Genomic DNA, 25,344 nt, shown 5'->3' with positions numbered 1-25,344 from the left:
CAAGTCTGGGGTGGAAATCGGACTGACTGCGCCTTCAGCTGCTTCAGCAACCTTTAACACACTTCTCTTTTCTTCCTGTTTTCCAAGGGGCTTTGGTTGGTGTCTTATTAGCCTCTTTTTTTTTTTTTTTTAATGCCTGGAAGCATTCCCTTTTTGTTTGGACTGTGTGGAAAATGAAGCTGCTCTTTTTTTCTCCATCATTCTACCCTGTCCTAATCCTGACAGATGCTGGGTTTTCTGTTGGAGACTTCCAAATAAACCAGGACTACAGCTGTCTAAGGGTATCACTTCCGAATAACCCAGGACTAGAGTCATCTAAGGATGTCACTTCCAAATAAACCAGGACTACAGCTCTCTAAGCATGTCACTTCCAAATAACCAGGACTACAGCCATCTAAGGATGTCATTTCCTTGCCCTGGGTAGTAGAGACTGAAGGGTCACCCTAGGGTTCCTCGAACCTGGGGACATTCGCCTCTTCATTTGGGGAAGGATGCCTGCTGACGGTTTTGACCTCGAGTGCCCTGCCGGTGCTGCCCAGGGCTGCATTGTGAGAGCTGCAACCTAAACGGTCCATCCTCCTGAATGGACTGCCTGGCTGGTGACTGTGGGCAGGAAGGGTGGGCTGGAGAAGGTGGGTCACAGGGCGTGCTCTGAAAGCACTGTTGCTCCTTCCACCCCTTCCTCCTTTCCTTCCCCCCTCCTCCCTGTCTGTCTGTCTGTCTATCTGTCTTAACTTCCTACTATGAGCTGAGCAGCCTTTCTGTGCTGGGCCCTTCCCCCATGTGCCGCCTCACTTTGGGCCCAGAGCAATGCAGCCCCCATCTGTGGACTGAGACTTCTGAAACCATGAGCCCCAGCTGAGCTTTCTCGTCTTAAAGTTGTTCTTGTCAGATTTTATTTATTTATTTATTTATTTTTGTGGTGTTGGGGATCGAACCCAGGGCCTTGTGCTTGCAAGGCAAGCACTCTACCCACTGAGCTATCTCCCCAGCCCTTGTCAGATATTTTGATCACAGTGACATGAAAGCAGATGGAAACAGCAGAGTTTCACACATTAATTATTTTTGTTGTAAGTTGGGATAAATAGTAGAATCAGAATTTATTATTAGGAAGAGTTTTAAAGAACATTAAATTCACATTATTTTTCTCTGTTCCAATTAGTCTAAGTCACTTACAAAAGAACTTCATTTTTCACAGCTCAAAAATATTATAGTGTGATTTTTAATAAATAGTATCTCGAACAGGTAAGTCAAATATCTAATGAAATTCTTAAAAAAGACACATGATCATAGTTACATAGTATCCTTACTTATCTCTTTTATTTACATTTTACTATATTCATACTTAGGAATATATAAGGAAATTTTTCAAATATTTGAACTAATAATGTACTTTAAAATACTTTGAAACTTTTTTAATTGTGAAAGCTTGGAACTCATTAATGATAAAAGACAGAGGGAAAAATCACCCTCAATCAGATTATTTTAGGATGAAGAAAGGAAAAGGAGAAATTGCTTGATTTTTACCTCAATCCTTTTTTAAAATCAATGTAGACACACACACCACACACATATACACATACACACAGAAAGAGGCATATAACTATAGATTCCAGACATAAAAATGTATTTAATGTGATATTTGTTTCACGTTATTTAATTCCAGAATATTTATTTTCTTTTTTGTATGTATGTTACCAGGAGAGATTATATATAATATGTATGCATTTAAAATTAATAATTTTTACTTATTTCAATCTTTAAAACAACTTATATAGCAAAAATTTATTTTACTCTCTAGAGTAACTTACCTGGCATAGAATTTATGAACTTTCCAAGTACAATTTCTTAAAGATAATTTTCATAATTTTTTTGTTTCTTTCATGGTTATTAATCTAGAAGATTGTTTTGTGTCACTCTTGATAGTTCATACTTCCCCAAAATATCTCATTTTATAGAACATTTTACAACTATTAACAGAGTTGTTCATAATGTCTAATTTTGAAACTCTAAAAATGTTTATATCTCCTTCCCCATTGTTAATATTTTATTCTACTTTACTCTTTTGTTGCCCATGATATAACTTGAAAAGTTTTATTTTTCAATTTTAGTTTTATCCATAAAGATGCAACCCTGAAACACATCTGTACTTTCTGTTTGTCAATTTATTTCTCCATTTGTGCTCATTATGACTCTTTTGTTCTGTTTCTTTTTACCATTTCCCTCTAACTCTATTGAATGCCACTTCATTCATTAAAATTTACTTTTTCTTAAAGTATAAAAAGTTGTATTGCTCCATAGTCTCACTTAAAAATAGCCTTAGACAATTCTCTTATTCACATACAGTGATTTTTTACATATTCTTTAATTACAATCTATATTTCCTTTTTTATTTAAATGTCTTTGAGTCGTTTACTACTTTGTTTTGCTTCGATTTTAATTAACACATTTTAGAACGATTTTCTTGCTAACTTCAAGTTTTATTTTTATTAAGTTCAAGAATTAGGCATTTCAGTGTGAGCCGGGCTCAGTGGTGTCTGCCTTTAATCCCAGTAGCTCGGGAGGCTGAGGCAGGAGGACCTGATACAAAAACAAAGAATTAGGCCTTTAAAAAGTTGGTTTTCCGATTGTTTCTTTGTGCTCATTATGCAATCTTTTTGTAATAAACATTTGCATTTAAATAAATATTTACTATTACTCAGAAAAAATGGCAGTCTGACCATATAAATTGCACTTCAAGGGTCTGCTGAGGTTTTGCCATCGCTGTTGCTCGCCACGTGATCCTGCACGCACCCTCTCCACCCGGGTCATCTCTACACCCATCAGCACTCCTTCCCCCCCATCTTCGCTCTTGACCTCGGTGCCTCCGGCTGTCCTGCGTGTTCCTCTGTGCTGCGATCTGCGTCTGGGCTCACGCCAACTGCACAGCAGCCCTTAGACCCTTGACGTCCACTGCCAGGACCGTGGTAGATTCTGGTTCCTTCACTGCACATATCTTTTTCGGCATTTTGGAAGGTTTCTTTACTGTTCTCTCTCTGCTCTGTCATTGGCTATGTGAACACTCATTGCATACGTTTTCTGCTTGTGAAATTCTTTGTTATTAATTTTATTACACCTTTTTAAAAAATAATTACATTTTAATCTATACTTACCTAGTTACTAATGTTATTAATGAGTAACAAATTCTTACTTTATTTAACTCATTGCCCATCAGTTTGGGAGTATAGTCAGATGTTTCAAGCATATTTACTTCCAAATTATTAATGTTTTATAACTTCCCTCCCAGTAATTTTAACACTCTTTCCATATTATTTTTGTATTATGAGTTCTGTCGTAGTCCTGGGTATTTGGTTATATTCAACAGAAACCTATTGGAGCTAACTCAGGCAAAGACTAGAGAACCAGATCCTGATCACCCCAGGTGTGTTGGGAGACTGGCTCCTTCTTCTCTGCAGTCTCTGTAGACCTTACCTGGAGGCCTCTGAACAGCCTCTTCTTCTACACACCCTTCAGAGAGTCTCAGTTCTGATGGAGTCCCACTTCCAGGTTTTATTGCTTCTGTGGATACATTCTATCCTATAATTTTTACTTCAATTTCAGTAGGATTTAGGAACAGATAAAGTTTTGGCTTCAGCCTGCCACCTTGTACCAGAAATCATATGCATACCTAAAGCAGTGATTTCATCAATACCAAGACAGCTTTTGCCATCATGTAAATCCCAGGCTAGTACTTCAGAAAATGTTTTTGGAAATTGGTGTTTTGACTTACCAAAAAATAAATACATAAACCCACTGTCAGTATTACTCAAATTGCTGCTACTTTTTGTCCTTAAAAGTTTTTTTTTTTTTAAGGTGACCTAATCTCTAGAGAATTTGATGACTTTTCAAGGGTATTTATTTTATTTAGCAGCACTGGGTATTAAACCCAGGACTCTTCTACCACTGAGCTACAACCCGAACTTTTCATTGACTTTACTTTGCAGTGGTTTGGCTAAGTGACTGAAGCCCACCTAGAACTGTCAATCTCCCTACCTCAGTGTCTTGAGGAGTGCAGCTGTGTGCCATTACCTCCTGGCTTCAAGGGTTATTTTATAACTGAGTAAGTAAAACAATACAAAATGTGAGTTGCATCTAAGAAATCTCAAAAAAAATTCAAATTGTAGAGACTCTCTGAAAAATGAAGGAGACTTTGGAATATTTGTATGTTTATAATTTTTATCAAATCTTTTTAAACAAAAGCAAATTTTAGTAACTAAGTCATTCCTTTGTAAATGAGTTAATTTGGGGTCGAGTCAGGGTGGGTGTATCAGATCTTTACTGGTGAATGAAGGTTCACATTATTACAACTAACAGACATGAATGAAATTATATTACTTTCTCTCGTTGATGTTGTTGGAAGGGAAGATTATACCTCCACTCCATCTCAGAATTATCAACACCTAGCAGGTTACTGGTCTATGAAAGAAAAATGAGCATTGGTTTAATGAGAGAAGGAGCCAAGGAATGATATAGCTTGTTCTATAAGAGAAAGCTACACAGAACTGATGTGTTAGACATAAGCAATCTAGATGTAGCCTCACAGAAAAATATAACAAAAGCAAGGTCAGCCTTCTGGATCCATGAGCTCTACATCCACAGGTTTAATCAACTGCAGGTCAAAAATATTAGGAAAAAATGCCTCTTTAATGAAGATGTACCAAGTTTTTCCCCATCATTATTTTCTAAACAATATAGTCTAAAAACTCCTGACAAAGCATTTACATCATATGGTATTATAAGTGGCCCAGAGATGCCACTCTATAGGATGGTGAGCATAGGTTATAGGCAAATTCTATGCCATTTCATCTAAGGGACTTGATTGTCCACAGATCTAGATATCCTTGTGGGGGTCCTGGGCCCAAGACTCCAATACCAATGGCTGTTGTGTTTAAGGAAGAAAAATCACAGGCTCTAAAGACAGGCCCATATGAACCCGATTATGTAAAGGCCGCTCAGAGCTGAAAGTTAATTGCACATTAGATAGAATATAGAGTACTCAAAAAACTGAAAAATGATACTAAATGAAATTAAAATCAAAGGCCCACACTGAAATGACAGAGAAGTTTAACAGAGAATTTACTTATTCATTAAGACCATAAACTAAATTTGGGAATAAATTGAGCATTTGAAATGTCTTGAAACTAAGCAGAAATTTCCTCAACCGGTGTTCCCAACGTCTTTGAGCATTTTACTAAGAGAACAGACTGTCTGCAGCCAGAGAGAATATAGTCTAAACAGAAACCTAACACACGCTGTTAAATATCACATTTCACATTGTTATTTTCCCAAAATGATTACAGTGATTTTTTTTTTAATTATGAAAAATGTGTTCTGAGAAAATAGGAAAGAAAAGAGAGCTAATGGACAAAGAAAATGTACACTCACCAAGCATATTGAATTTTCCACCCCACCCCTAATGAATCCTTTGAGGCTCTCCTGGTGATCACTGGACTTGGTGGCATCTGGCACAAGGCACCCCAGGGATTGTAGGGCAGTACTGTGTCTGTCCCAGTACTGGAGCAAAGAAGGGATCATGGCAGGGCTAGTGCCAGGGTAGGACGGCCCCTGTCCCTCATCCCTACTCTGATAAGTTACTGAGTACCAGGACTTCACGGTGGAGATGGAGGAGTCACCTGGTCCAGGAGAAAACACTGCAACTCCTTTCTCTTCTGTTACTATGAACCAATGTTCTTACACAGTGCTTTCACTTTTCAGATTGGATTTGCTCCCTCAAATGGAAGGGCCTTAAAGGAATCTCATGAAGAGCATTCAGGACCTCAGATAACTCCAGTCTTGCACAGGATCCTGCCTCTCGGGTGGGTGTGAAGGAGCTGGCTGTCCTTCAGGATGTCTCCCTGCTTCCTGCTGAGTGCTGGTTCGGTTCCCATGGAAGCCCAAGAAGCCATTGAAAGAAAAGCGCATGTTCCTCCTTGAGAATGCTATCTGTTGCTCTCTCTTCTTATTTGTTGTTCATCATTTTTCTCTGTGAAGCGGTGCTATCTGGATCACATGTTGCGAACCAGTATCATTGCTTAGTGATTGCCCACAGCCTTTTTAAAATTAGAAATCCTGGTAACTACTGCTATGGAAAGGAAATATTCTTGTAATAGGAAACCATTTGAATAATTCTGAGGCTGCAGTATCTCAAGCCATGAGTCGTAATAGAAGCGACAGTATTGTTAATGCTTTGATCCATCAGTGTATTTACAGTACAAACAACATTTCCTGCTTTTTTTTTTTTTAAAGAAAACCAGGCGTTCTGTGTAATCACAGAGTACACATGCAACTACCCTGCCATCTGCATACACTTGGGCCTACTCTACACCAGGCAAAGGTTTAAGGCATGCAAACACCTCGTAAATAGGTCCTGACTTCAGAAATATATTTGGTTTTCAGTGAGTTAGGAGGGAATTTTATTTTTCTGATTTGATTCAACCATTTTTGAAACATTTAAATGTTAAAACAGAAAACACTTGCGATTTTAATCAGAACTTTTTACTAAAAACAAACACTAAAGCTGAAGTCTGCGATACCTGGAAGCAGTGTTCTTTTAAAGAAAATAAGATAACAGTCCATACAGCAGATATGAAAACGAGTCTCCGTACTTTTGAGTCAGTTTTAAATTTGACCAAATCATTAACTAGAATAATTAACCACCTATGTATTTTCAAATTTGAATTGAATCGACTTGCAGTACTTTCATGATTTGAAGTAGAACATTCAAATAAAAATAACACAAGACAAAACAGTTTCTCAAGCACTTGGGAAGCAATATAGCAATGGTAGCCAGTGGGCAGGGCTGGGGATGGAGCATAGGTTCCCTGGACCAGGACACCCCTGCACAGAACTGCTTTCTTCCATCAAAAATTAAATTCTTATAGTCACACACTTTCCACAGAGTGATAGGGAATATTCATCTAGTACAGATTCTGGTATGCCAGTTGCCAAACAGAATATCTTTGGCAGCATGATAATTTTGACCTCCCTAGTTACAGTTCCAGACAGAGAAATAAAATTATAATTCACTGCATCCAGTGGCGTCCTGGATCTTTTCTCTGTTTTGCTTCCCAAGTGCAGCCCCTCTTGGGTCACTGGCTGACATGTTGTTGTTTTTGTTATTATTTTGTACCAGGAGTTGAACACAGGGGTGCTTATCCACTGAGCCACACCCCCAGCCCTTTTAATTTTTTATTTTGGGACAGGGTCTTGCTGAGTTGCTTAGGGCCTCACTGAGTTGCTGAGGCTGGCTTTGGACTTGTGATCCTCCTGCTTCAGCCTCAAGAGGCTGGGATTACAGGTGTGCACCACCGCACCCCGCTGGTTTACATATACTACTGAAGACACAGGACTCCAGAGGTTCAGCACACTGCAGTGACCACTAATCAGTCAAAGAATGAGCTTAAAGTGGTAGAGGTGTCATGCCAGGGAATCACCCTTTCTTTTTTTCTTTTTTAAACAATTGGATGTAACATCCACTTGCAACTCTTAATTAAGAGACCTAGAATATCTGTTCCTTAAAATGCCCAAGATAGTCACTCTTACAGTAGTTTAGATATCTATCTTTCCAAAGATTACTTTTTTAAAAAAGGCATTTTGTAAAAGAGTTAGAAGACCTATTAGAGTGAGAAAATGTCAAGAAAGATAAAATGTAGTTATAAAACCCTTTCTCCAGTGCTTGGAGAAGCTGGCCGCTGGCCCTCCACACTGGGTGTCCGCAGCACCTGGCACATCTGCATTCTACTCCACCCCCGGGGGGACTGTGCTCCTGATGATTCTGTTTCCCACAGAAACAGAGATGTGGGAGAAGAAGATGTCCCCTGGTAATGAGAGAAGAAAGGAAGAAGGAAGGGAGGCAGGGAAAGAGACAGAGGCTAACACATTGATTTAAGAATTAGACACTGAGAAATGATGTAAAAGGAAATAAAGAGGACCAAGTAAAAAGTCAAGCTCTAGGGAAGAATTGAAAAAATAGTAAGGTGGGAATTTTACTCATGACCAGGAAATATTAATCTAAAAGCCTACAGCCACCCAGGAGTAAGAAAAGGAGATGCCGGTGGTGAGGACCAGGGGTCGGAGAGGTGTGGATGACAAACGTCAAAAGGCTGAAGTTTTGCGTGGTCTTTCCACTCCACCTCCAGGAGTTTATGTTAAGGAAATCAGATATGCACAGAAGTGAATGTATACATATGTTCTCATTAGCAGTTTATTTTTCATTGAAAAATACGAAAAAGAATCTCATAATAAATTAAACACTAATTTACATTATACTCATCTACTATACTAATACGAGATATTAGGTGATGTTATAGAAGCATATTTAACACTTGCAACATGATTCAGGGAATAAAATGTTATTTTCCTCTTGATGACGGATCACGGTTCTCCTTATCTTCTTTTTGCCTATCTGCACTTACTAAATATTTTTAGATGACCATGCATACATTGCCTAGTAGAAATATAACAATAAATGTGACTTTGCAGAGAGGATGCTGAGGTGTTTTAGGGTATTTAATGAAAATGGTAGATTTCAAGGAGTCTCCTTCCACTCTCTCAACAGCAGCCTGGGAACAGTATCTACACGGGGCTTAAAGTTTTGCTGTTTTTGATACATTACCATCGGCAACCACAACCACACAAGGAGGGCTGTGCTTCCCTCAGCCGCTTCCCAGAGGGGCTGCTGGAAGTTCGCAGAGGCTTTCTTGGTCTCCCTACTGACTGACATGTTTACTAAGCATCCAGAGAAAAGTGGAGCTGGACCTGGGAGGAGAGCTGCGGAGGGGCTGGAGCTGAGTGGACAGCGCTCTCTATGTACCCTGATCTCCCTCGGGACCTCTACCTAGCTCGCTGTCAACAGCCACTCCTCCTCGCTACCTGCCTGTCTATCCATCATCGTCCTCTGTCATCTCTCTGTCTCATGGAAGATACACCATGATGTTTCTCTCTGGACTTCTCAGTTATGTGAACCGGCCAATTCTTCTCTCTGTTGGTCAGTTTGAGGTAGGCTTCTGCCCTGACAGGCATCCTCTCCGACACACCACTGCTCTCACGAGACACTTTGGAGGGACGAGACAGACCATCCTGAATGCCAGCCTGCGTGCTTTGCACAGTGCACTCAAACCTGGCAGCCAGTCGGGCTGCGAGGGACAGGGGCAATGATAATGGTAACGACCCATATGCACAACGAAGTAGCCCAGAGGCTAGGAGTTAAACATCTTCACCCTGAGTCTGTTCTTCATTTGAGAAATGACCTGTTTAAATCCAAGGAAACTTTTTCTGTATTCCCTTCCCACATTATTAAATTGGTAAAAATATCCCTCATCATACTTAGTTTCTTTCCTCCTCTACCCTTGCTTACAACTTTATGTGCAAAGCCTCGGGCTGATGTGTTTTCCTTGCCTACTTCTGCAGATGAACATGTGTTTGTTAGGCTGCGACCACATCTATTGATCCTCTCTGCACAAGGCTGCTGCATTATAGATGTGGTAGGAACATGGGGGAGCCCTATCAAAATAAGGTCCACCTCTCAATCCCCAGAACTTGTGCATAATTTATGGAACATGGAAAAAGGATTGAGGATGCAGAAAGAATGCAGTTAGCTTCCTGACAATTCTTGAAATAAGGTGATTTCCCTGGATCATCCACGCAGGACTAATGCAATCACACGAGATCTTAAGGTGGAAAGGAAGCAGAGAGTGGAAGAGAAGGCGATGGCATGTGAAGGACTCTCCACCACTGTTCTTTTGAAGGTGGAGAAAGAGAGTCCAAGAATATGGTGGCCTTTGGAACCAAGAACAATCATCAGCTGACAGCCAGCAAAGCAACAGGGTCTGAGTGTTACAGCAGCAAGAAACTGCATTCTACCAACTGTCTCAGAGATGAGAAGATAGATATGGTGGCACCTGTGCAAGTGAGCCAGCCTGCAGCCACTGTGATTCAGTCCCAGGAGGAGCTTCTGACCCACAGAACCACATGGTATTGAAGGGTACTGTCTTTAAGTCACTATGTGGGGCACTTAGTTCAGTTAGCAATGGAAAATGTAACACAAGGAAATGTTCATCATGCAGCCACATCAATGTTCATAGCGGCTCAATTCACAATAGCTAGATTGTGGAACCAACCTAGATGCCCTTCAACTGATGAATGGATAAAGAAACTGTGGTATACATACACATTGGAATATTACTCAGCCATAAAGAAGAATAAAATTATGGCATTTGCAGGTAAATGGATGCAGTTGAAGAATATCATGCTAAGTGAGATAAGACAATCCCCAAAAACCAAAGTCTGAATGTTCTCTCTGATAAGTGGAAGATGATATATAAAGGGGGTGGGTGGGAGGGGGGCAAGAATGGAGGGAGGATGGATTGTATAGAGGAAAAGAGGGGTGGGGAGGAATGGAGGAAGGAAAAATAACAGAATGAGACAAACATCATTACCCTATGCAATGTATGATTACACAAATTGTGCGACTCTACTTTGTGCACAACCAGAGAAACTATAGTTGTACCCCATTTGTGTACAATGGATCAAAATAAATCAATTTAAAAAAGAGAGAAATGTTCATGAAATGAATGAAGAGGCAGGAGAAGGACTGAAAAGGCTGGAGGGGATACTTAGGGGCAAAGAGGGAGAGTGCACTTCTCCACTGGAGAAGTATTATGAAGGAGGAAGGAATAATGCAGACGCACTCAGGGCAATTATTCCCTTGCATTTCTCCCGGGCACGGCAAGCACGACAAGTATGTTACAATAAAAGCAGGGAAATAGTTAATAACCCACTGGAGTCAAGCTAATAACAAGAGAGTCACAATTAAAAGCATTTCAGCTACTGCAATTACTATCTAAAGTCCTGGAAAAGGGAGAGGGTAGAAAAGAGCCAGGAACCATGCCGTGACCCAGGGGCCAAGGTGGTGAGGCCTGGCAACAGGGCCAAGGTGGTGAGGCCTGACCCAGGGGCCAAGGTGGTGAGGCCTGACCCAGGGCCAAGGTGGTGAGGCCTGAACTAGGGGCCAAGGTGGTGAGGACTGTACTAGGGGCCAAGGTGGTGAGGCCTGACCCAGGGCCAAGGTGGTGAGGCCTGAACTAGGGGCCAAGGTGGTGAGGCCTGAACTAGGGGCCAAGGTGGTGAGGCCTGAACTAGGGGCCAAGGTGGTGAGGCCTGTACTAGGGGCCAAGGTGGTGAGGCCTGACCCAGGGCCAAGGTGGTGAGGCCTGAACTAGGGGCCAAGGTGGTGAGGCCTGAACTAGGGGCCAAGGTGGTGAGGCCTGTACTAGGGGCCAAGGTGGTGAGGCCTGACCCAGGGCCAAGGTGGTGAGGCCTGAACTAGGGGCCAAGGTGGTGAGGCCTGACCCAGGGGCCAAGGCGGTGAGGCCTGACCCAGGGGCCAAGGTGGTGAGGCCTGACCCAGGGCCAAGGTGGTGAGGCCTGAACTAGGGGCCAAGGTGGTGAGGCCTGTACTAGGGGCCAAGGTGGTGAGGCCTGGCAATAGGGCCAAGGTGGTGAGGCCTGTACTAGGGGCCAAGTTGGTGAGGCCTGACCCAGGGCCAAGGTGGTGAGGCCTGAACTAGGGGCCAAGGTGGTGAGGCCTGTACTAGGGGCCAAGGTGGTGAGGCCTGTACTAGGGGCCAAGGTGGTGAGGCCTGAACTAGGGGCCAAGGTGGTGAGGCCTGAACTAGGGGCCAAGGTGGTGAGGACTGTACTAGGGGCCAAGGTGGTGAGGACTGAACTAGGGGCCAAAGTGGTGAGGCCTGAACTAGGGGCCAAGGTGGTGAGGACTGTACTAGGGGCCAAGGTGGTGAGGCCTGACCCAGGGGCCAAGGTGGTGAGGCCTGAACTAGGGGCCAAGGTGGTGAGGCCTGAACTAGGGGCCAAGGTGGTGAGGCCTGACCCAGGGGCCAAGGTGGTGAGGCCTGAACTAGGGGCCAAGGTGGTGAGGACTGTACTAGGGGCCAAGGTGGTGAGGCCTGACCCAGGGGCCAAGGTGGTGAGGCCTGAACTAGGGGCCAAGGTGGTGAGGCCTGTACTAGGGGCCAAGGTGGTGAGGCCTGACCCAGGGGCCAAGGTGGTGAGGCCTGAACTAGGGGCCAAGGTGGTGAGGCCTGAACTAGGGGCCAAGGTGGTGAGGCCTGACCCAGGGGCCAAGGTGGTGAGGCCTGAACTAGGGGCCAAGGTGGTGAGGACTGTACTAGGGGCCAAGGTGGTGAGGCCTGACCCAGGGGCCAAGGTGGTGAGGCCTGAACTAGGGGCCAAGGTGGTGAGGCCTGAACTAGGGGCCAAGGTGGTGAGGCCTGAACTAGGGGCCAAGGTGGTGAGGCCTGAACTAGGGGCCAAGGTTGTGAGGCCTGAACTAGGGGCCAAGGTGGTGAGGCCTGAACTAGGGGCCAAGGTGGTGAGGACTGTACTAGGGGCCAAGGTGGTGAGGCCTGACCCAGGGGCCAAGGTGGTGAGGCCTGAACTAGGGGCCAAGGTGGTGAGGCCTGAACTAGGGGCCAAGGTGGTGAGGCCTGACCCAGGGGCCAAGGTGGTGAGGCCTGAACTAGGGGCCAAGGTGGTAAGGCCTGACCCAGGGGCCAAGGCGGTGAGGGCCCCATCTCTCCTGCCCTTCTGCAAGACCTTCCTCACTGACCACGCCTCTGTTCTCCAGGAACCAGGCTCAGCCTCCAGCTGTGCGGGGCAGTCAACACAAAAGCTACCTGCCAGGCGGGCAGACAGCCCTGCCCTCTGGATTTGGACCTTCTCTCAGATAGTCACATTTACTTCTTCTTGTGTTATTTGATGGAGCCCACGATTTTTAATACAGTTGATGCTTTTACTTGGACCTTCTCTCAGATATTCACATTTACTTCTTCTTGTGTTATTTGATGGAGCCCACGATTTTTAATACAGTTGATGCTTTTACTGATGGTAATTTATCTATGTGATTAAAAGTAATTTATCTGTCTGTGAAAAAAAAATAACAAAAGAATGAAGACAGAAGTCATTTCTTTTGTAGGGATGCAGATTGGGAATTTGATGGCAGTCAGACTGTGAATTTCAGGGCAGCCTCGGCAACTCAGCAAGACCAGTCACAAAAAAAAAAAAAAAAAAAAAGAAAAGAAAAGAAAAGAAAAGAAAAGAAAAGAAAAGAAAGAGAAGAAAAGAAAAGAAAAGGAAAAAAAAACCCAAAAAATCAGCTGGGGATGTAGCTCAGTGGTAGAGCACCCTTTGATTCAATCCTCAGTATTGAAAATATATAAATCAAATTTTTAAAAGATTGAGAATTTGAAAGTCAATGAGGAATTGGTCAAACTGTTCCATAAAACAATTTGTCTTTATCTCCTTTCAAAACCACATGAGAGGCTCATAAAATCAAGTTGGAAATGGTAGAACAAACACATTTCCAAACTGAAGATTTCCCTAGACACAGAAAGCTCATTCTGCTAAACTTTCTTTTTTTTATATATTCCTTTTTTCCCCCTTTTAAACAGCCTTTATTATTTAGAGCAGTCTCAGGGTTTCAGCGATATTGAGCAGAAGTTCAGAGTGCCTAGATTTTTCAAAGTGAAAAGTCACCAAGTATAGTTTTCTCCTGAGATGAAGGGATTTCAACCTCTGGTCTAAAATCTTCCAATTATTTAAACATGAAAAATTGGACCCAGCATGCACAACAATGCCAGAGATTCACTTCACTTCTAAGTTCCTTCAAAGGAAGATTTGCAAAATTCACAAAAACGGTTTCATTTTACAACTCAAAATGACCTGTAATGCTAATGCCTACTCCATACGATTATCATCCTCTAAGACTTCAGGACTGGGCTCTTTAAAATTCCTTTTTATTGCTTCCTGACCTCTAATCTTGTAGAAATTTTGAATATAAAGAAAAGTCTCCATGTGAAAGTTACAATTTATTCCATTCACAGACCAACAATGAACTTGTCTGATTTACTCCCACCATTGTAAGCGACTTCTGTCACGGGTCTGCCAAGGCTGCAGGCCAAGTTGTCTTCTTCACCTATTTCCACTGTGTATCCTCGTGTACAGACTTTCCCTTCTTAGAAGAACGCTTTTAGGGGATGAGTACGGTCTCCCCAAATCCACACAGTGAAGTCCTAGTCCCTCGGTGTGTACGGTTTTTGGAGAAATGGCCTTTAAAGGAATGATCCTGTTAGAAGCAGGTCTTTGGGATGGCTCTAATCCAGTATGACTGGTAACCTTTAGGAGAAGAGGGAATTGGGATACAGGCAGAGACACCAGAGGAAGCTCTGTGTGTGGAGGGGAGGAAGCCATCCACAGCCAGCAGAGGCCCCGGAAGCAGCCACACCTGCCCACACCTCCATCTGGGTCTTCCAGCCTAGCTCTGTGAGAAGCTCCTTTCTTCTATATCTGCCACTCAGCCCATGGTGACACCAGCCGAGCAGAGTACTACACCGTCACATAGGGAAAGAGCCCATCGTAATGGCCCATCTGCCTGGGTGGACTCCAGGAAGAGCTCAGACCCACAGCACCTCACACTCTGAGAGGCAGAGGTCAGCATGCGGTATCTGCATTTGGGGAGACACAGACCAGCCTCTAATGCTCAGTTTGGGGAACCTACTTAACATGTGCCTTATTTGAGGTTAGAGGTCCCGATAGGATAACAAAGGTCAAACTAGAGCCTTCAAAGATCATTCTGGAAATTTCATTTTCAAGGAAATCTCGTGTTTCCAATTTCCTCCTTGGGGAGGTCACATGTTTCCATTAGAGTTTCCTTATTTAAATTTGATTCATACCTTTCTTCTCATAGAATTGACTTGAAAGCTATTTTTAAAGTCCATGTTTAAAACCTCAACTTCAGTATTTAAGTCTGAAATATTTCCTCTTTTTATGACCTGTATTAGGAAATTCAACCATTTCATAAGTACCCCGTGCATAAACATACACATACAGTAATACATGCATGCAAGTATTACCTGCATATAAAACAATGTATGTGAATTTCACATATAATAATATGCTATATGTTGATCTATACTATAGATGTTATGTGGTACCTATAACACACATTAGATTGAGGTTATTTAGATTTAGACAAACACCTTCGACCGCTGGTGGTTCTGTCTTTCCCCTTTATCTCAGTACATCCGTGTGTGTCCATGTATAAACTGAAGATCTCCCTCACCAACCCGACTGACAGAGAACAGTGAGACAGACTGTTTTCCTGTTCTTTAACCAGAAAAAAAAAAAAAATGGTCTGAGTTGCAAAATGCTCGTAGCATTCATTTTTAATGAGCTATGCGATGCTGAGGAACCAGGGCGTGTTATGGAAACACTTAAGCCTGGCAGGCTGAGGCCTCCTCCCTCTTCCACTGCACCCACTGACCAGTTTTTCCCAGCTGCACCAGAGTAAGGAAAGCTCTACTTACAGACTGATTTCAGGACAGACTGACGGGTCATTTCCTGTTCCACTGGGGATACAGATGCTGGCCTGGCTGGTGACTGGGAAATGTGGAGCTAGTCCTGCCTCTGCAGTAGCTGGTTGGGGGTTAATAGGAAGTCGCCCTTCCTAAGCTCACATTCCGGAACTAGAACTCTTTCCTCAGCTCATGGTCCCGGGGGCTGCCTCCTTGGAATGCCTGAGTCTTCTCTCTCTTGCAGGGGTTCAGGGGAGCCCGTGCACCGTCACCCCCTTGTGCGGGGGAAATCTCTGAATGCTGTGGTTCATTTCCACGCAGAGTGCACTAATTTACTCTGCCCCAGGCACCTGGCACTGCCTTGTCCTAGGGTGACCTTCAGTAGTCCAGCTGGACAAAGGGGTCAGGTAGTTCAGAGAGGACTGCATACAACAGCCAGATGCCATGTCACTTCTGCTGGAAGGTCAATGGGCAATTGTTGGCTGGTGTCACTAAGATCTTCCCTCTGGGACCTCAAAAAGCCAACTACCCTGTTCTCTGCTGAGTGTCCCTGGGGAGCTCAGAGCTCACGGCTGGGAAGCCTCTGGACGGGTCACCCCCCAGTCCATGCAAATGCTGCAGAGCTGCTTTCCTCAACCTCCAGCTGGACCAGCAGTCTCCCGCTCACTGGGTGGTTGGTGGGCTTAGCAGTGTTAGCCGCCTGTAGAGATGAGGGGCTGTTTGGGGGCTGTGACTTTGCAAAGCTACTGGCAGAATCCAGACATCTTTACATCTCCTCCAGTGTTTTCCCCCTAGAGTCTCTTTCCTTGCAAAAGCAAACGAGCTGTGAAGTTGGAAGACAGGGAAAGCAATCTTAAGTGTGAAGGATCTGAACTCAGAGCTGAAGATACTAACTGGAATAAATCTCAGATGTACAGTGTTCTAAGCCAGGCGTGGGACATGCCTGTAATCCCAGCTACTCCAGAGGCTGATGCAGGGGAATTTAAAGTTCAAGGCCAGCCTCAGCACAGAGACCCTGCTTCAAAATAAAATGGGGGGTAGCTTGGTGGTAGAGTGTTTACCTACCATACACAAGGCCCTGGGTTTGATTCCCAGCACTGCAAATATTCTAATGGAAGATAACCCAATCATACAAAGTTACTAAATTATTTTTATAAACTGTTCTCTATTTTTAAAATTTTATTCTGGCCATAGCCTCTCTCTTCACATTTCTTCTGTGGTCTAAACTTTGGTAAATGTTTTAAAGTATTTTGTGTATCACCAAATGGTCCTAAAGTGGCATTCCATTTTTTTTCAGAAAAAAAAAAATTGTATTTAAAAAAAATTGAACATAGCAACACACTAGGGAGAATGTAGAAATGGAAAATAGTATGGGTAGCTATTCTGAAAATCTATGGGAAGCAGATTTTTTTTTTTTTTTTTTTTTTTCCCTGCTAAAATACTCCTTTAATGAGAAAAATCTGTTCTGTCTTTTAAAATCGTGCTCAGCTCACTGGTCACGTTGAATGGGGTCTGGGGACCATTTCGTCTGTCTCTCTGCTGTAGACCCCCCTCGAAAGTGAACCCTGAGACAGAAGACACTTGTGAACTGCTCGATGAGATCCGCACGCCCAGCTCTTTTCTCGGTGGGATTCAGAGTGCTCTCCCGGGCGGGCGCAGCCGCTTCGGATGCCCTGCAGTGGCGCGCGGCCGCCGCCAGGGGGCGCCATCCTCCCTCGCACGCGGGCCCTGCCTGTCAAGGAAGGAGCGGCCGCCCACGGTGTTTTCCAGAGAGGCAGAAACATAACCTTATCCTTGTCACAGCTAAAAAATGGGATGCAGAATTTGCGTAGAATTCTGAAAATATGTTTTATCTTCGTTGTCAGCAACCCCCTGCGGACCAACTTTTACTTTTGTTCTTTCAGTAATTTCCCTACGAACAGATCGTAGCTTCTATTTTATCCATCAGTTCTATTTTATCCGTCAATCAAAGGGTAATTGTGGATGTTTGTTACCATAGCACCCGCAGCGGCGGCGCTCCGCTGCTTCTGTTTTCTTAATCTCATCTCAGGTAAGCAATCAAGGAGTCCTCTGGGGCCTCGAGATGGAGGCGAGGGAGGCTGGAGAGGGAAACCCACGTAATTACCACAATGCCGGCTGAGGCCGGGATCCGCCAGCCTGCCACCCCCGCGCTGCAGATGGGGACGCGGAGCTGGGACAGCGGTGCACCGTGTGCGTGGGCCTGTGCGCTGAGCCGCCCAACGCGCCCCGCACCCAGTGACGGGTCCTACCCTGCCAGCCCCCAGAACCTCTCCCCAGCTAACTGTCAACCCCTCCTTCAGTGGTTAGGTCGGTCTTGTTCTTTAACTGAGAAACCACAGAGTTGGCAGGTAAAGTGTCTCTCCTTTTACTCCTAAAACGGAATCAGAATTAAGCGCAGGAAGGCGTGTCCCTGCCATCTGGGGTTGGACAGGACCTTCTGTAACACTCTGGGTCGAAGCCACTGCTCATACTCGGAGGCTCCTTTATAATAAGTTATGGGTTCACTGAGGATCATGGGCACAGACAGCAGTGGATGATCAAAATAAATTTCAAACTTGCGCATTTGGCACAGAGCCTGTCACATACCCGTTATAAAGAAAGGGTGCACGGGATGATGAACTTGATAACGGTTACCAAAATTATGAATAAAGCCTCTTTATTTAGAGAAATTTCATCTGGTCTAAATCTTCTAATTTACCAATAGCGGGGCTGAGGTTCACCTTTTTTGTGGATGACAGGAATTCTCAGCCTCAGTATGTCTAACAAAACATGAGGAAGAACGTGGGGTCCTACAATTCCACATCCCTAAAGGCTGGGTACAGAGGACTCCGAGGAGGGAGTCACAGAACCAGTGGTGCATCAAGCACCTCGAACAAAATGGCTCATCACTAGTATCTGACAATGATACTCATAGTTATGTGCCCAGCGAGTAGTCGGGACATTGTCTCTCCCAGGAGCTGTCAATCCTATGCATTTTAGATAGTAGGGAAACCACTGAGATTAGATGTGTTAAATTTGAAGAAAACTACAACTATGCCTTCAATCCTTGATGATAAATGATATTTTTAGCATGATAGCTCACTTACTTTTATTGTTGTTCAAAAAAAGAAAAAAAAGAAAAGAAAGAAAAGGGATTACCAGAGGCAAAGATTAAGACTAGCCTGATGAGCGCCTTCTCATGGGATGTGTTTGCAGGTTGCCATGGAGCCTGTTTGAGTGGACTCCATGCTGCCCATGAGCAGGCCTTGCAGCCGTGAGCCACCACCCAGGTCATCTTGGGGTGTCAGCAGCCAGCTGGGAAATGGGGAAAGCAGTTCCCCTGCGTTTGGTCTGCTCCTTCGTCAGCGTGGAAGACGTGTCTTTCGGTGGGCACGAAGGAGCCTGCGGTGGTTCATGCTCACTCCACACGTACTTAGAAGATCAGGGAGTCAACCTTTGAGCACACTGGGAAGAGGGGGGCCTCTGGAAACTGTGTGGCTTGGAGCTTGGGGTTGAATGCTGAGCACAGGCAGGTCTCACCAGGCACCCACAGCCTGCAAGCCCAGATGCGCGGGTTCCTCCGGCCAGTCCTGCTGCATCTCTGAGCTGACTTCTTCCCAGGCACAGCCTGTTCTCTGGGGACCCTCCTGCCTGTGGCAAGGTAGCAGTGTGCAAAAGAGCACTGGTCACCCCTGGCCCCAGGAGAGGTGAAAGGATCCATGTCTCCAAAGAGGCCTGGCCACACCCAGAAGAGAAGACTAGTCTGAAAACCTGATCGTACCGGAACAAGAATTTCACAGAATCAGGGGAAATGCATGCAGCATTGACCATGCAGTTCTGGGGCCTTGGCAATGGAGGACCATGAGCCAAGGGAAAGTGAGGGAGAACAGCAAGGTCCCAGGTGCTCAGGGCGCAGACCCAGTGGCCTCCCGAGGAGACGAGGGCCACTGTGCCCCGAGCCAGCCACATGCCTCTCTTTCTTGTTGCTGTTCCTTAACAATGTGGTGATGGAGAAGCAGCTTTCAGAAAACTTAAAAACAATTAAAAATATAAGGGGTGCTCTGGCCCATGTTGTGTGGAAGGAAATGTAATCCTGACTGCCTTTCTGGTGGCCTTGAAAGTCTGAGGAAGGAGCCGAAGATCCAAGTGCACACATTTATGGACGAAGATGGGGAGACTACAGAAGATGAACAGGAGTACCTACACCCTGGCCCGGCTCGGGTCCACACTGGGAGCCAGGTGCAGGCGGCTGACCCTCTCCAGGAGGAGGCCACCAGGCGCCTGTGGAAGCAGACACCAGTTCCACAAGACATTCTGCCAATTTCCAAGTCCTAGCACCACTGACGCCTCACGATCCCACGGTCAAAAACCAAAGGCCACAAATGTTGGCAGTTGTTAATGGAAACTTCCATGTAAACCTTGAGAAAAATTAATAACAGCCTGTGCCTGGTGAAATTTATCTCAGAAGACGAGAAGATATTAGCTTACAGGGAAAAAAGGAAGATAATAATTTCTCCTCCTCTTTTTTTCTCCCCTTCTTCCTTCCTTCCATCCTTCCTTCCTCCCTTCTACCCTTCCACCCTCCCTCCTTCCTTCCCCCTCTCTTTCTTTTCTCATTTTCTCCCCAGCAGAGAGAAGGTACATAAAACATGATCTAAGCATCAAATCAGTGGAATAACAAAAATGACTGCTAAACCATTTGACATTTCACGGATCACCTTCGTGGGTTCAAGGGCACTTGCCTGTCTCTGCTGTTGGGTGTGCTTCTCATCTGCGACCCTTAGAGCAAACTGGCACAGGTTGGAGAGGGGCTGTTGGTATTAGTGACGTGGTAGAAAGGGTCATGTCTCAGGAAGAATGCATAAGAGAAAGGAGCCCATGCCTCCTCACCTGCACCCAGGGGTCCTTGCCTCCAGGGAGTGACAGGAGACCCTCGTCCATTCCCTAGGCAGGCCTTAGGAGGAGAACTGCAGGCTGTGTCTTGCTGGCTTATCACTTATATTTAGAACAATATGGCTAATGCATAAGGGATCTGGAAATAATTGGATGGATTTTCACATTGAGCATCTCAACATGTCACTGTGTTTAAGAGGAGTCTCATAAAATCCAATATAAGAATAGAATTTTCATGTTTGTCCACACTTATGATAAGGTTTTATCCTTAAAACTTGAAAACTAGTCAAGCCATGAGTCAAGGCATGTAGTTACAAGGATATTATGTTTTCTAACTATAAGAGAACACAGAGAAAGGATTTGGATTTTCACATCTTTTGGACAAATATCTCATTCTCACTGTAGACTCATCATTTATTTTCAAAAATGATCTGCCCTTGTCCTTGCATCTTACTCTGCCTCAGTGATACCATGCTTAGAAATATCCAGAAAACAAGTGCAGTGGCTGGTGTTTCTCCCAGTCTCGTCCCTCCACTGAAAGAAGTAAACATTGTTAACGGGAAATAAAAACTCAAATTGTATCTGGCACTGTGCAGCTTTAACACAGGAACAGACCCACTTATGCAGATATGTTATGCTGTGATGCTTACTAAAGATCACATAAAACACTCAGCAAATGGACATGGAGACATAAACATGCTAATTTGGAGAAGCATCATCTTAATGATCTTTTCTCATCATCTGTTCTTATATGATGTAGGGAAAATGAAGGCAGAGTTCAGCCCACTCCTAGTCACATGGAATGCTCACTCTTGCTAACATTTTCCCTGCAGAATTATCTTCTTACAGAATTCATGACTGTGGATTCAGTGGCAGTGTAGACAGTGTGGCGTAGACACTCGACAGTATTCAGATCATTGTTGGGGGACTTCCCGTGCCTCTACGTGGGCAAGCATGGAAAACTACCAGCTGCATCTTCAAGGATGCATGAGTGGAAGGAGGAAGCAAAGCAAGGAAACATCACAAAGGAAAGCCAGCCCCAGAGACGCTGGGCCCGCTGGCCGCACCGTACCTGTGCAGATAAAGCTCGAGAGGCCTCCGTAGATGACTTCATCATTGTCAGGCAGTATGAACGGACACCTTGTCTGAACCTCCAAACAGTATTGCTTGCAAGGAATTGTCTTTCTGCAGTTAAACTGTGTGACTTCAAAATACTGGGAACAGAGCCAGGCTTTGTAGACAATCTGAAAAAAAAAATAAATAAATAAAAAATATGGAGGGGTGACAAAGCTCTCTCTGCCTCCAGTGAAGGACACACTGTACTGGGAGCAGCAGGCTGTGGTTTCAGGGGGATCCTAAGGAAACCTCGTCGTGAGAAAGCACATTTACACAGTGGCAGCTGCTGGGTAAGAGCACAGCAGCACATTTCTGCAGTAAGACAAAACAGAGGCGATTGAGCGCTTGGTCACACGCAGAGTGTATTCAGGCATTTACTTTGATGCATGCCTTTGGAAAACAGTGGATTTAAGCAGGACATGGCATTTTCAAAATCCAGCGATACATAAAGTAAAAGAATGACCCTATGGATAAACTGTAGTTATCTACTGCAGTGAGCAAGGTGGCCAATGACTCCCTGGACTGCGACGCACAGCTGACACGCTGTTGGACACTAGATGGCGCCAAGCCCCTTACAGGCTCCCAGCTCGGAGGCCCAGAACAGGAAGACAGGGGTATTTACATGGATGACTCACATCAGATGCAGAAGACACCTCGCTGGAAGCCCAGAAACACTCAGCGTGGATCAGACAAGACATGCCTCGGTGAGGTTAGGAGGAGGGAAACCTTGTCAGAAACCACAGCGTCACCGTTTAGAGGTTGTGTAATGCACATCAATCTTGGTCACGTGTTTCGTTTATTGTTTTGTTTTGTTTTGTTTCGTTTTGGTGCTGGGGATTGAACCCAGGGGTGTCTTATCACCCAGCCCCATCCCAGCCCTTTTTATTTTTGTGTGTTTCTTGAGTTGGGTTCTCACTAAGTTGCTGAAGTCCTTGCTAAATTGTTGAGGCTGGCCTGGAATCTGCAATCCTCCTGACTCAGCCTCCCTCCAGAGTCCTGGGATTACAGGCCTGTGCCACCACGTTCTGTTTATCTAACTGAACGCGATGTGAAAGGAGTATAACTTCATTTATCTCTTTGGTTTTTAGTAGCTATTCAGGGAAATGATCATTGGAAAAGATTACTTTTTCCTTATATTAAAAAAAAAAAAACTGAACTTACATTGGGATAAACAATAACCATATTATCCACCAAAGGGATGGATTACTGAAATTCGACCTTGTCCTGGGTCCTTAGCACTGATGGCTTTTGTTTTTCCATTTCTAGGTTTTTGTTACACAGATAACCCTTTGACCACTGTGTGCGATGAAAAAATCGATGATTTAGAGTTCAATGTACACTAAGAGATCAAAAATCTAGAAACAGTAGCAAGAATAATCGAACATTTGTCATGTTTAGACCATGTTCTAAGCACGCTACAAGCAGTTTTTCCCATGTAATTCTTGGCAGACACTTAGAATGTAGCTATTAGTCACATTTTGCTCGAGAATAATGATAAATAAAGGGGATAAGTGGAAAACCCACAATTTAAACTTCTAGAGGATTCTCAAGGTTATGTTCTTGCTACTAATTTTTTTATGTTTAATCTGAAAACTTTCTGAAAGGACTTAGGCAATCACAGGGAGTTTGGGATACCCCTGAAATCAACATGTGTGCTCCTTTTCAAGAAGTACTTGCTATGAGAAGGACTGTATAGAATTTCTGTTCTTAACTTCTAATTAATTTCATCAAAATGAAGTTTCACTCTTTGGTTAAGGTGCCTCCATAGGAGTTAGATGGGATAAATGTGAAAGGTAGATACAATTTTAGATTGCCAAAGTCATTTCTATTTGCTAAGTCATCAAGGGTCCGTAGTCACCCGTATAACTTGTTGGGATAACATACAAATTATCCCTATTCTTATAGGTCTTTTGAGTGGGTCTTCACACAAAAGTATACAATGAGAACTTTCACTGAGAAAAATGCTCTCCTGCCTGGAGATCCCTCTAAGAAAGCTTAAATTTCAACTGGGAAAGTGGTGGGTATGTGCCCTGGAGCCCTGGTGACAGGTGGAGGTGACACCCTTGCATCCTCAGAAAATGGGCTGGAAGCATGTGTTTTGGAAGAAGAGAAAACGAGATGGTTTTAAACCATTCTTTGGAGTTGAAGTTTGAATTGAAGATGCTTTGCAAAATACCACTTGATATGCATGGGATAGCATGTGAAATGTGAGTTCATGATATAAATGAGCTGATCTAAGACTGGCCTGTGAACACTGTGAATCCTGGTCCCAATTCCCTCCTGGCCTCGGGGGCTTTGGATACGGTTCCATAGGCAGGTCTAACAATAAAATTCTGCTCTAAGGGAAGCTCACCTTCTGCGTCTTTCTGAAATTCTGCAGCCTAGCTGTCGTTCTCACGCTAAGGCTTCTCCTGTGACGAGCACACCTGGGTGATCCCAGATGACCGGAGGCATCTTCACGGGCCCAGGGTGTGTGTCGCCACTCCCGCTCCCCACGGGCTGGGACGCACTCGGGATGCTTTCCCGGTGGCCTCTCCCCGACAGCAGGGACTGACGAGGTCTCTGGGGACACAGACCCATCCTCTTTCCCAGTCTTTTCCTCAGCACTGCCCTGTTGTACAGACCCATTGCTCTTCTAGTTCAACGGAAATTTATGTGCAGACTTTTCACTCAAAACAATTGGTAAGGGATCAAAGCAGTTTCTACAAACAGGAGGTGGACGTCCTGAAGGAGAGGCGAGAGCACTCCCGCAGCTGCCCAGAGCCCTCAGGCCTTGTGCTGGGTGGCAGTGTCCTGCCAGCCAGGTCCCCTGGGCATCAGCTCCTGATTGACTGCATGGCGACTTTTGAACACGCCACCAAGAGCTCTCATCTGAGTTTGACACATTTTCTAAAATTTTAGTTCTGGGTACAAGGCAGGTTAGAAAGCAATTGGAGGAAACTGAGAACCAAAACAAAATAAGCACAGGGGAGAAATATTTCATTGCTGCTTAACTGACTAAGTCTGAGAAACGATTTTTATGTAAATGGGGATTTATCATTTCTCTCTGTAGACACGTTTTTGATAAAAGAGACAAGGCCTGCATTCAGCACATCTGCTAAAGCATTCCAGAGGTAACCGGAAAAGTTTTGCCAGAGAAGTAAGAAAATTCTTCTCTAATCTTTGCAAAGATTACTTGAAACGTGAAATACTGGGTGAGCAAGACAACTGGAAACCATTGGGTGGGTGACAGAAGTGGTCGGGAAGGTGCAGTGAGTGGGTGGAGAGGGTGGGCTCCCTGCAGGTGCCTTGATATCTAAGGAAAGACAGTGGCTTCCTCAAAAAGTGTGGACACAGAAGACAAGGGTGCAATGCAATAGGTAGATATTGGCACAGCATGAGGAAGAACCTTCTAGCCAGAAGAGCCGTGTTGGAGCCCTGCGGGCTGTCTGCTGCCGTCCTGAACTGCACGGGCTCAACAGACTCGAGATCTCTTGTCAGAAAACCTCCAGGAGGGTCCCTGGGTGAGGAAGCTGAGAGAAATGAGTGACCTCAAGACACCTGCAGCAGGTCTCTAGAAGTTTCTGAAGTTGGGAGATTGATGAAGTCAGATGTTTTCTGGTGGCAAGGAAAACACTGTTATTTTTTTTTGTTTGTTTGTTTGTTTGTTTTTTACTGGAGATTGAACTCAGGGGCACTTAACACCGAGCCACATCCCCAATCCTTTTTATATTTTATTTAGAGACAGAGGCTCCCTACGTTGCTTAGGGCCTTGCTAAGTTGCTGAGGCTGGCTTTGCACTCCTGATCCTCCTGCCTATGGATTGACAAATGGAAGCAGGTAACAAAAATGAATGCACTTGCTTCATATGTAGTACAGGGAAGTCCAAAACCATTTTGATAACGGCTCAGGCTTCTCCTATAGGGATGGCTCTGGACGTGGCATCTCA

General features: G+C 44.5%; 1 protein-coding gene across 2 annotated transcripts in view; it reads right to left on the bottom strand.

Moving 5' to 3' along the window:
• Positions 1–25,344, bottom strand: part of Nalf1 (NALCN channel auxiliary factor 1) — a 558,523-nt gene that overhangs the window by 4,997 nt on the left and 528,182 nt on the right. For both annotated transcript variants that reach the window (XM_047553452.1, XM_047553453.1), the window contains exon 2: positions 21,373–21,544. In XM_047553452.1, coding sequence (XP_047409408.1) covers positions 21,373–21,544 — 172 coding nt within the window. The remainder of the gene's footprint in view (positions 1–21,372; positions 21,545–25,344) is intronic.

This window comes from Sciurus carolinensis, chromosome 5, assembly GCF_902686445.1.
Source record: "Sciurus carolinensis chromosome 5, mSciCar1.2, whole genome shotgun sequence".
Taxonomy (NCBI): domain Eukaryota; kingdom Metazoa; phylum Chordata; class Mammalia; order Rodentia; family Sciuridae; genus Sciurus; species Sciurus carolinensis.
This window is presented reverse-complemented; position numbering and strand designations above follow the sequence as displayed.